The sequence below is a fragment of the Dermacentor andersoni genome, chromosome 7 (genome assembly GCF_023375885.2).
Source record: "Dermacentor andersoni chromosome 7, qqDerAnde1_hic_scaffold, whole genome shotgun sequence".
Taxonomy (NCBI): domain Eukaryota; kingdom Metazoa; phylum Arthropoda; class Arachnida; order Ixodida; family Ixodidae; genus Dermacentor; species Dermacentor andersoni.
Window position 1 is genome coordinate 15,111,389 of NC_092820.1, and position 12,404 is coordinate 15,123,792.

Consider the following 12,404-nt stretch of genomic DNA (forward strand, 5'->3'; position numbering starts at 1 on the left):
CCGCGACGTTCGAGCTGAGTTGTTGTTATGAAGTGTGTCCTATACTGCGTGTGAGCCGTTTTGCCGGCTGCGACGCGTCGAAGTGACCGCGATGTTCTACCTGTGTTCTTGCTGTTATGAAGTGTGTTTGCAAGCTACAAACCGTTATTATGTATGCGCGATGTGTCGCAGCGTTGCTGGGTGTAGAAGTGCTCGTTCTACGCGATGTGCGTTTGCTCAGAAGTGAACTGTGCAGATGTGTTGCCGATCGCGTTTTCATATTTAGTACCCTTACAGATAAGCCCTATCACACCGGCCTTTTCTGCTTCGTACATCTATCTTTTCTTTCAAAAGTTGTTACTGCATGGTTGAAGATGCTTCTATCGGTGGGGGGAAATTAGGGAACATCATAATAATTGCATACGTCAAGACGGTCAGCGCTGTCGTGAAATGTGGACGCGCCTGAGAGCACTAATGTCATGAATGCAAATTTCTGGCAGCCTTGATTTTCATAATGTGGACACTAGTGTGAAGATCAAGAATTTCTAGATTTCACGAAGTAAATTGCTTTATATTTTGTGGTGCAAGCGGCTTACATAGCCAAAAATCTGAGCTGCTTGTTTTTGACTAGTGACTAAGCACAGCGTCTGTTTATGAAGACACCGGTGGCATGGTAGATGAATATGTTATAGGTAAGAACTGGATACTACCTTCTTATTAACTAAAAATTTTACGCTTGCTGACAAAAAGCAATATAAATGTAAAAATGAACACGTAGGACGAGTAGTAACAAGTAAGTGTCACAGGTATGGTGTTATATAATATTCTGCTAGCAGCCAGCCATGGCCACGTTACTAATGCAGGCAGAATTGGGTAAGCGAAAGTTTGTGGTTACTTTGTTTATCCACCGTATTTGATTATCTGGTTCGTGTCGCCTGTTTTGGCACGAGCCTTCAGTTTAAAGCGAACAATAGCACAAGTACCAGCATTATATGCCTGATAAGTGCTTTATTTTCTTTCCTCGTGTTCATTCTGCCAACAGTCATTAGCAAATAATGTGCATTAAACTGACTTGGGCCTGTAAAGTATGTCCATTAAATGTTTTTCCAGTGCACTTTCATCTGCGAGTAAATTTACTGCTACCTATCATTCGTGGGTGTGGGATGTTGGACGCTATAAGTGGCTATCTGACTGATCTTTATTTTGAATAGGCCACGGTTCCACTCATTAACTGAACCGTTTTCAGCTGCGCTGCCACACTATAGAAAGGGGGACCTCGCCTCTTGTCATTCTTTAGCATGTTCATGGCCACAGTGCATTGTCCATGAGAAGTCAGCTGCTATCACAATACAAAACGTGCCTATTGGCTGCTATGAGTTTATCCTGAACACGAATTTTCACAGTTATGTAAGCATTAGTTATGTGACCGAAGCCAGCCAATGAGCACGAACTGCTGGCAAAATTTTCAAGCGACTCTGCAGGCAGAGTGTCTGTTCCCTATATTATGTTAGCCACACTGCTTTGTCAGTATGCTGAATTGTTCTTTTTTTTGACAGAAATTAACTACCCAGCCAGACAAGATATTGCCAAACCATCAATTTTAGGCCCGTACCCATGGTCACTTCTTTATTTTATGATATTCTGGACATGGGGACACCCATGTCTAGCTTAGATTAGCAACATCAGCTTAACTTATGCACGGAGTTGAGTTGCTGCATGTGAGAAAAAAAATCACTGCATAGCTAATAGGAATTAGACTGGTACGAAAAAATTATTTGTCTTTATGGCTTGTAGTATAAGTGGTGCTGTTCATTTGATGCACACAATAACACGTGAACACAAATGTATGCGTACCTTGCATTTATGTGCATGTGTGTGTGAATAAAAGTGCACAACTTCTAATATCAAGGCACGTTGTACCAAATATACCCATTAAAGATGTTCTATGTAGTATTCAGCTGATCGTATTGAAATTTTATCACATGGTGCAGTTACAACATTTCATACCTTTATGTAAACCAATTTAAGACCTGTATTCACTGCATGTGAGAATGCATATTTTAGGCCAATGCAGTACCTGGGGTAGCAGCTTTTTAGTTAGCTTTTGCCACAGCTTATTAGAGGGATCTTGTTGATTATGCCATGCAAACAACTCATATAAAGGTTTGTGTTTAGTATACCAGCAGTGAAATACTGAATGCAGCTGCAATTCTTTGTATACTAGTGAGATTAATTCCACTGCTCATTGTTCTGTAATGTGTTGTTCTTCAGTCACACATGGTGACAGTATTTGGCGTTATGAGTTCTAGGCTAATTTTCACATGGGCCTTTCGATGAAGTGAAATCTGCCTCTTCAACAGTCAGTTTAGTGGAAAGCCACCACTGAACCAATAGCTCAAAGACCAATTCCTGCATGCTTTTCGCTAATTGGGTAGTGCGCGGAAACTATGTATGATACATCACTTCAGCTACAACAATAATCACACAGCTAAACCTGCCACATATAGTTAAGTCATTGATATAGGCAGAGGAAGATGATGCACGTATGTAACAGTTACTCATCCCTTGAAATGTGAATGACCCAAACCTTCGTGAGCATATCAGTCACAACCATCCAGCAGCACAAGCGGGAACACTTGTGCTATCACAAGCGAAAACAAGTAGAATAGTACCACCGTCTCGGCTGGTTTGTCGTGATTACCTTGCCTGCAAGTTTCTTGTTTATATTGGATAGGCTTCCTACTTAATGAATTAACAGCTTTCACAACATTTACTGCGCTAATGAAGGCACAGCACAGATACCAGTACTGAAGGAGGTATATACAAGTAGGGCAGAGCACTTGTGGGTGTGTTCAAAAATAAACAGGTAAAACTATGTCGAACAAACCATTTTCACAATAGAAGATATACCATCGGCAATTAATGCACATTCAGAACATGCAATAAGTGCCCTGTGTGGGAGATTGAGACCTGTGATGCCAAAAACTTGTTTGCCTTTTAAATATTGACAAAGAAAAATTCCAGTCTGTACTTCTGTGTCGGAGGGTAGAATATCAAAGGAGAGGTGCAAAACGGATTTTGCATGTAGTAGTTCCTTATGAATGTGCTACTGAAGTTGTGCCAAGCATAGCTATCTGTGTGCAAAGCATTGCACAAGGTACCATATGTATGTCTGACACATTAAAAATCTTTTGCATGGAACATTCTGAGCTCTAAATGTGATGCGTGCTGTTTTCAGCTACAAATAGCGTGTATACATATTTGACCTGCACCACAAAGCGCTGATGTGACAAAAAAATGTGTACACCTTAGTGTTATGTTGCTTTCCATGGTGTCTCAGTTTACTTAATACAATTTTGAATTTACAGATTGCTTCACATGTTTATTGCTAAAAACCTCAGAAAACTACTTGCATTGTGACTGCGAGGTCACAACACGAGCATTTGTGTGGTATCCTTCCTGTTCATCGGTGTGTCCTTGCACTATAAATGTAAAATGTGACACCTGCAAACCTGAGCATCCACCATTACATTTAAAACACTTTGTTGAATGCTCGGCAGTTATGCTTACAAGCACACTGTGGCAGCAAATCTGCACCACCTTAATTTAAGTGCGATGTAAAGGGTTGTTTGTGCATAGCCAAGCTGTTCTAGCGTGCCTGCAGGGATACAGCATTGTCCAGTGGCACCGTATAGTTCAGGCGTAACAGTGGACTAGTAAACAAAGCGGCTGATAATACTAAGCTGACCAATATGTAGGAGCATTATATTAGCTAACCCACATGCAAAGTTGCTTTCAGTGTACTGAATAACCACAGCTTTGATTTACCAAGTTATATTGCTGCACACACACAGCGCTGAAACAAAGTCTGTACAATGGTGAGAAATGCGCCAAGGAATGAAAGATTGCTTGTGATGTGTGGATTTGAATATTAGATGGGAATGCATACCCAATTCACCAGTATGCATGTTTTCTTTTGGAACAATTTTACATTTGGCCCAGAGGCTGAGCCACTACGGCCTCTTGACTGCAAATTTTTGTGCTCTCACAGTGCTAATGGGAGTATCATTCATTTGGCTACCCGAATAGTGAATAGGTAATAGAACACTACAATCTTTCAGTTTTACGCAGAGCACCTTGTGCATTATTCAGAAAACTGAACCTAAGGAACTATTCGCTGCTTTGTTATGGAAATAAAAAAATGGCAATGAATGTTTCCTCCCTTTTTGTGTGGCCCTGTCTTCTGCCCTACGTGCCTTCATTTCATTGTCATGTGCATGTTAAAACAGCAACTAATTAAGAAAGACAAACACAAAACTACTAACTACATCAACTTTTTCACACCACAAGAGGTCACTGATCTCACTGCTAAGCTACACTTGATAATCTCGGTTTGCTTTCAAATAAATACAGGCACTGGCCAGCTGTTTATGTTATGCTATGCATTTTTCATTTTCCTAAAATATGGCTGTGCATGAGCTAGCTAGGTTGTTACTGCATAAATACATAAACAACATGCAGCCCATGCCCAACTAACTCATATAACCTGAGTAGAGCTTATTTTTTATATGTAGAGCAATCAAAATAGAACACGCACGAATGAAGCTGACAGTATCAAACAGTCTCAAGTCGAACATCCATGTTTGGTGCCATGGGTGAGAGAGGGAGCATGCCTGTCAAGGTACTGCTTTATTTTGTGCGCTTTGGTAATGTTTGTACATTGTTGAAATGTTAAATTAGGTATGTTAAGTAGTAAGGTGGCAACATATTGGCCACCAAGGCTGGCAAGAAAGAATGTAATTGTTCGATTTCACTAAAAATAAGTTTTCTTATCAGCAATGTAAATTGTATGCTTTCAAATAAATACTCCGCTTGGAAACATCTCATGAGTATACATATATCTGCATAAGGTCACTGCTATACATATATATTGCTTTAAGCCAGTCATAGTGAATCGTACACTCACTGCTTAACCTCCAATTCTTTGCTGCATGAAGTAACTACTTATGCACAACCTTCTTGCACACGGTGAGAACTTCATTCATCACTGAGCGCATCATTTAAGGTTATATGTTGTTTGGAAAGTTTACAAGCAGCAAGTATTAAATTTCTAAGGTGCATGTCTCATGCCTCATCTTTGGTGCCTTTATATCTGTAAAAAAAGGAAAAGGCATTCCATGCATCCAACTGCTTTAAGCACTCTCCTAAAATTGGCAGAGTAAAAAAAAAAAGCACGAGCCAGCGTGTCAGCAAGCTGTACTCGGAGCCTCACACGTGTGCTCAGTAGTAAAAAGGTGCGTCTTGGCGGCCTACGCAAATGCATTCCGCGACAGATGTGCGTGTGTTCCGTATTCTTGCAAGCTGTCACTAGCACTACAGAAACCGCGCTTCCGGCGACACTATCAGTTTCGCGTGACGCAGAACGCAGCACGTTGGATAATTAGAGAGGTTTTGTTCAACCAGCTAAAGCAGCGTGCACTGAAAGTAATCATCCGAGAATACGTCGCGTGATGCGACGTGATGCGATTGCAATACATCTGTAAAAGGTGGCGCAGATAAGACGACTTTGCAATGTTTCGAAGAAGGATGACGGTGCCAATGCAACACATACGGCTGCAGAACAGAATGTGGCAGCCTAGAGTCGCATTTTCACCGGGACGCGGAAACTTGAAATCACATCTGCAAAAATATGCCAGTGTCGTCTGCTGTCAAAGGTCGTTGCCAACCTTGAACGCCTTTGCTCCGCCGAACGGTTGCCAGCTGTCAACAGGCCGCGTCGCCCAATAGGAGTGCGCGTGCGTTCCGCTCGTGCGGATTGAGCGTGCATCGAATTTTGCGACACCTTCCGCCTTTTGGGCTTCCGCACGCGAGCGGAGGAGGGCGGAACGGACGGGCGGACTGACCATGTACCTTGTCTCAATTTCCTGTCCCGTCAACCGGTCTGCCGTGGTGCAGTGGTTAGAGTACCTGACGTGTGAGCGCGAGGACGCGTGTTCTAATCACACTTGCGGCCACTTTTTTTTCATTTTTTTTCAGCTCAGTAATCTTTTTTATCAGGGTATAAATGCCTAATTTCACTAATTCCACCTTTTCGGAGCATCAGAAATAATGACCATTACTACCTTGAGGAGCATCGGAAAAGAGCAACTGTTAGTCCTCGGAGGAATAATGGCATGGGGAGTAATAGTTCATCTTCTCGCGCTTACTCCCAAAAGGGAGAAATGGTTGTGGCAGATCAGTTCCTCCCTTAAAGAGTAACCTCAATACCCCATTTCGTCCTTTTTTTTTCTTAGAGTGTACATGTTGCCAGATGACTATTCAGGTTGTGCCAAGGACCGGTATATAAGTCGAGGGGTGACCTTTTAGTAATATTTTTGGAAAAAACCTCGACCTATATTCCGCACTATACGGTACTTAATTTCTTGAGAATGGCACAGTGCGGCCGAAGCCATTCTGTAGCACCTTTTGTAGAATATGAAACCTTACTTTGTATATGCGAATCAACCTTTCGGAGCAATTACTAGGCACGTATTTTCACACACAAATGTTAGTCTAGACAGACCACCAGTATTGTAGTGTTTCATAACGACCTATCACGGTGGCTTATGTGCCGCTGCAAAACACAAGGCTGTGGGCTCGATTTCTGGTCGGCACATTTTGACGGGTACATTAGGCAAAAATGGTCAAGTACTTAAGCGCACATTAGAAAGAAGCCCAGGTGGCCAAAATTAAACCCAGTGACTTATAAGCATATATCATGGTTTTGGCACATAAAAACAAAGAAGAAACTTTATTAAATAGTCCGACAGCCTTCTTGTGGTGGCCTCAGGTGGCAGCTCGAAATCCTTGGACCCGGGCGGCATCCAAGAATTATTTTCTTTTTGCTACACAACAAGGATTACATATGCACACGCGCATGCATGTGCTGGTCTAGCATACCCAGCGCATGAATTTCATTTTTCTCTTCCATTTCCCATGGAGAGCCCTAGTCTTTCCATACTCATAACTTTAAGACTTCTTACCTAACACTTCCCAGAACTTCATATTTGTACGCCTTTAAAAACATTTCTTGGTGCTGAAGATCTGACAGTGACACGTTAGTGATTGTAACGAACACAGCAGCGAAAACTGAATCACGAAACTAACTTTTTATTGGATGAACACGAAAGCAAACACGAAACCGAAAACAAAACCACGCATATTAAAGAAAGAACAGCGACAAACAAACGAAGTAGGCAAGTTCGTCAGCGGGCGCAGAAAGGCTTGAGACGCACTACGTGGACATAAGGTCATGCGTGGCGCCACTGTGATTGCAAAATGTCATGAGGCACGACCTCATAGTCCAGCGCGCCAATACGTCGGATGATCTTGTATATGGTCTGAAAAAGCATCACAAAAGTTTCACACTAAGTCCTCGTCGGTGTATCGGAGTCCAAACCCAAACACGGGCGGCGTGCTGGTATTCCATTTTGCGTCGTCGAAGATTGTTGTGTCAGCTGTCCATCCTTCGCCGGCGCTTAATGTGCAGGCAGGAAAATTGTGCCTCTTAAGTGCGCTACAGACAGGCAGCGACGTCGAAATTCTCTTCGTTGACATGTGGCAGCATGGATGTCGACAGCCGTCATCAGGTTCCTGCTTCCTTGAACGATGCGATCTGCACCGTGCGTGTCGTAACTGAAGGTTACGTAAGGAAGGACCACATCCCAAGTCTTGTGTTCGATGTCTATGTACCTGGATAACATGTCGGCGAGAGTCTTATTCAGGCGCTCTGTAAGGCCATTCATCTGTCGGTGGGAGGCGGTTGTCCTGCGGTGACTTGTCTGGCTGTATTGCAGGATGGCTTGAGTAAGCTCCGCCGTAAAAGTGGTTCCTCTGTCGGTGATCAGGAATGCTGGGCCTGAGAAAGGGCCTGAGAGGCCTTTGGTTCCCACGCTGGCCGGGACCGGGAGTTAGTGCAGTGTTGGGTGTCCCCGGAGACAAACGATTTCTGCTAACTTCTGACAATGTTGTGTTTTCATGCATGCGCAGTGCTCGGTGCTCGAGGCGAAGGCTGACCCTGTGGCTCGCTAAGCGCGAACCCGCAGTGGTTGTTACTACTGTGAGATACTAGAACCCCACAACAGCCAGCTGTTTTTGACATGAGAAAACAAGTGCTCTCCCTCTGCACGGCGAGGCAGTTTGTGGCAAGGAACACGTCTGGATCGTGCCACCGTCACCGTTTATGAGACATTTGGTGTCAAGGCACATGATAGTCGAGCTATTAGTGCCAGCTAATAATATTTAGACAGCTGTGATGTGCTATGGTATTTTTTTTAACTGTGGCACACAACAACAACCATCCTTAAAACATATGTCCAGTTAGTGTACGGTAAACTTATGTGACAAGTCGCATATACACGACATGGCAAGTTTGGGGAAAGAAAACTTCACTTTAACTCTATCCGTATCGCATCCATTGTGCATCGTTAGCCCACTAATGATTGTTTGAGATGCCGCTTTCGAGACCTTCCACGCCACTCAAGAACACACTGCGCTATCGGATGCGAAGGAGAACTGAATTTTTATTTTCTAAGCAGTTAGCTTTTTTCCCGCCAGGTGGTGATTTCTAATGCGCTCCCAAGTCTCGCGATTGTCAAAGTAGGAAGCAAGAATGGTTGGCTTCCCGCTATCGAATGTTTGAAATGCCGCTTTTGAGACCTTCCGTGCCGCTCATGGACACGTCGCCATCGAACGTGAAGGAGGATAACTACATTTTTGTTTTCTAAGCAGTTAAACATTTTCCCAAGAGGCAGTCATTTTTTAATGCACTCCAAAGTTTCACGATCGTAAAAGTAGGAAGCAAAAATGCCTGCCTCCAGAAGCGGCACGCCCGCTTCGAAAGATCGCAGATGTCATGATACCGCTGTGGCTGCGGCTCATTTTAGCCATGGATCGAGCAGCAGCTAGTTTCAGGATGCTGCCTTTTTGTCGGACTTAGACGCTGAGAACGACGATGACGCAAACCGGATGGAATATCGGTGGCCGCAGCCCGGCACGAACTGTATGCTTGCAGTTAAATTTTCGTAGTACAATACCTGTTCAATGAAAAATTTTGACTTCTTCGGCTCGTGCCTATTAGATGGCAATACATTTTGTATATCTCATAATTTTAGTTACATATTCTTTTAGTACACACAAGCGTGTCTTTACAAACTTTGTTCAATGTTATCCCATAATCTTGATTCTGAAAAAACATGGCGAAGGCGGGAGATGGAAATTTAAGGCGATGAGCGAAATGAGAACAAGGTAAAACGGGGAACCAATGTTTTGACAACTGGGCTTTAAAAAGAAGAGATGTCCACTTGTCAAAACGTTGGCTACTGCTTTTATTTTGTTGCCACTTTGCTCATAATCTTGAGTCTGGCAATTTATATCGTTTATATAACATATATTTAGTTAATAAAACTTTTATAGGTAAATGCATTCATTCTGCTTTTTATTTATGTATTACATAAAATATTCAGTGCATTATTTCTTTCAGAAAAAAGGAGCTGGCATCAACTACAAAAAACACATATTTCCTCCATAGTAGGGAAAGATTTAAAGCTTTGTTGAAGGGAAAATCACGAAGCACGCGAAACACTGTCTTAAACAACGTACCATTTCATTCTGTGACAACCTTCTCTCCCAACGGTACTTTTCATGTCACGCTAACGTTCTCGCCCAACGTGGCTGGCATTTGTTACCTCAAAATGAACTGGCATGAGTCACTCTACCCGTCATCATGACAGATATACCTAATGGGAATCTTTTACTCCCTGAAATGATTTGTTACCGCAAGCGAAGTCTACAGGGAAGGCGTAAGATGCATATCTTGTGCACATCGTATAAAATGAAGTACATTTTGCCCACTATCACATACTACCCGAAAAATACACACAACGCAGAGTGCAGCTTACCTGGCCAAGTACATCAACGTGGAAGAAGAGCTGGTAGAGGATGCTCACATCCCGATAGTGCCTGAAGTTGCTGCCTCGGGATGCCGTGATGTGCTGCATGATGGACACATCATTCTCTCAGACACATACAACAGTTGAACGCATCAGTGAAGTCAACTTTTGTGTTGGCCAGTCAAAGAAGAGACTATTTTGTTCGCAATGAAGGCAACAACGACCCAGCAAACCACAAACATTGATTGGACGTACCATAAAAGACCAAATATCAGACATTTAACAACGTCTAGTTCACATGTATGAAATTTTCCACTAGTACATGGCAGTCAACGGTAGATTATTTATTTATTTACTTATTTATTTATTTATTATACCTCAAAGGTTCCTAAACGGGACATTACATGAAGGGTGGGAACATATTGAAAGAACAGTGTGTCAGGTTAAGTAGTGTGACTTCAAAGATTGTCTTCGATGGAAACTTTGAAACGAGAAATGTCAGTGATGAGGGCGATGTCAGAAGGAAGGGTATTCCATTCACCGGCTGTTCGTAGAAAAAAAAGAATGTTGATACGTAGTGAAATGGGCGTGTGGTAGGTACACAGTATTAGAATGCGCGTGATGGGAGAAGCGATGGGCTGGAATGTTGATTTGGTTACCTGTGGGCTGTGAATGAAAAAACCTAAAGAAATAAAGAAACGAGCACTTTTGGGGCAGGGAGTGAGGGAGAAAAGACACAATCTGGATTTTAAGGTTGAAACACTTGTATTACAGGAGTAGTCAGACATAATGAATCCGGCAGCTTGGTTCTGAACCAAGTCAATGGTGTTGATCATATTAACCTGACAGTTGTCATAAATAGCACAAGCATATTCTAGTTTATATAGTATTAAGGTATTATATCCAAGTAAGGGAGATGCTGACTAAGGGAGATGCTGAAGACAAGTTACGGCGTAGATAACCTAGCAATCAGTTGCAGGAATCAGTTAACTGATTCATATGATGGGTCCAAGATAGGTCCCTCTATATATGCAATCCCAGGTATATAAATGTTTCACACTGTGTTAAATTGCAGTTGTTAAGGGAGTGGGAAGGTACTACATAATTATGACGTCGATGAAAGCACACGTGAGAACACTTACTGACACTGAGGTACATGCACCATTTACAGCACCATGCCTGGATTTGGAGGAGGTCTTTCAGAAGAGCAGCGCAATCTAAAGTGCTTATTTGTCGGTATAAAATGCAATCATCCGCAAAAAGGCGTATGTTGGATGATAAGTGGAAAGATATTGCACATGAGAAAGAGGAGAGGCCCAAGGAAAGTGTCTTGGGGCACACCAGTTAGTACAGGAGATAGGATTCAGGAGACCGAGTTAGAGGAGACAAACTGAAAGCGATCGGTTAGAAATTCACGGATCCAATTAAAGACGCCTGGTTGAAGATTAAGTTTAAGAATATAGTCAAGCATCCGACGAAAATCTCCCCTGGCGAGGAAACATACTGGTGCCAAAAAAACGTGCACTCGCCTAGAATAAAAGAAACATAAAGAACATAACATTTCGGGCCCCGTACGGATCCCTTGATCACAATGAAGATATACGCATGGGCGCGCGGCTATTTATGGCTGAGGTGGCGTGGGTGTATAGATGGGTGTATATCTCGGAAAGATTACTCCACGTTCTGTTTATTATGTGTCTTGTTGACTGTATGTAGTATGGTTCTATATGCAAACGGGCAAATAAGTGTTTCTCTTTTGCGATGATGGCTGCCGAGTCCCAGTAAATGCTCTGTCCGGTTAGTTCACAATGTTCCGCCAGGGGGTTCACGGCTGTGTGGCCCTCGGCGACGTCGTTCATGTGTTGTTTCAGGCACCGCTTAATATTTCTGCTCTCGCCGATGTACGACACATTGCACTCCTTGCATGCTATATTGTAGATCACTCCCGAATATTCCGTCTGCTTCAAAGGGTCTTTAGCACGAACCAGCTGTTGGCTAAGTTTTTGGGAAGGTGCGTGGGTGATTTGCACACCGTAGCCCTTAAAGATTCTTGCAAGGGCATCACTTGTTCACACCGTCTAAAGTACGGCCACGTGCATTACTGTTTCTTTCACCGTTTCACGGCGAGGCTTCGCTGATTTGCGTTCCTGCATTCTGAGCAGTTGTAGAGGGTAACCATTGTTTAACAGGTCCCTTTTCACAACCTGCAGCTCTTGTCTACGTTTCATGGGGCTGGAGCAGATGCGGAGTGCCAGGGAAAGGAGTGCTGCTGCGATGGATCGCTTTTGCCCAATTGAATGCGCCGAGTCGAAGCTCGGGTACTTTCCCGTGTGCGTCGGCTTTCTGCACACACTAGTCCTACTTGAAAACTTCGGTAAGCAGCTTCTGGAGCTCTGATTCCACCTTCTTCGTTGGATCCCTAGCCAGTTTGGCACAAGTCGACATGTCCTAGAGCCAGCCACTTATCTTGTTGACTTAGTCCACACGGTCCAAAAC

The 12,404-nt window shown here is 43.2% G+C and overlaps 1 protein-coding gene across 2 annotated transcripts in view; it reads right to left on the minus strand.

The window, feature by feature from the left end:
* Nucleotides 1-12,404, minus strand: part of mtTFB2 (mitochondrial transcription factor B2) — a 190,736-nt gene that overhangs the window by 40,881 nt on the left and 137,451 nt on the right. For both annotated transcript variants that reach the window (XM_050182377.3, XM_050182376.3), the window contains exon 6: nucleotides 9,918-10,010. In XM_050182377.3, the coding sequence (XP_050038334.1) occupies nucleotides 9,918-10,010 (93 nt within the window). The remainder of the gene's footprint in view (nucleotides 1-9,917; nucleotides 10,011-12,404) is intronic.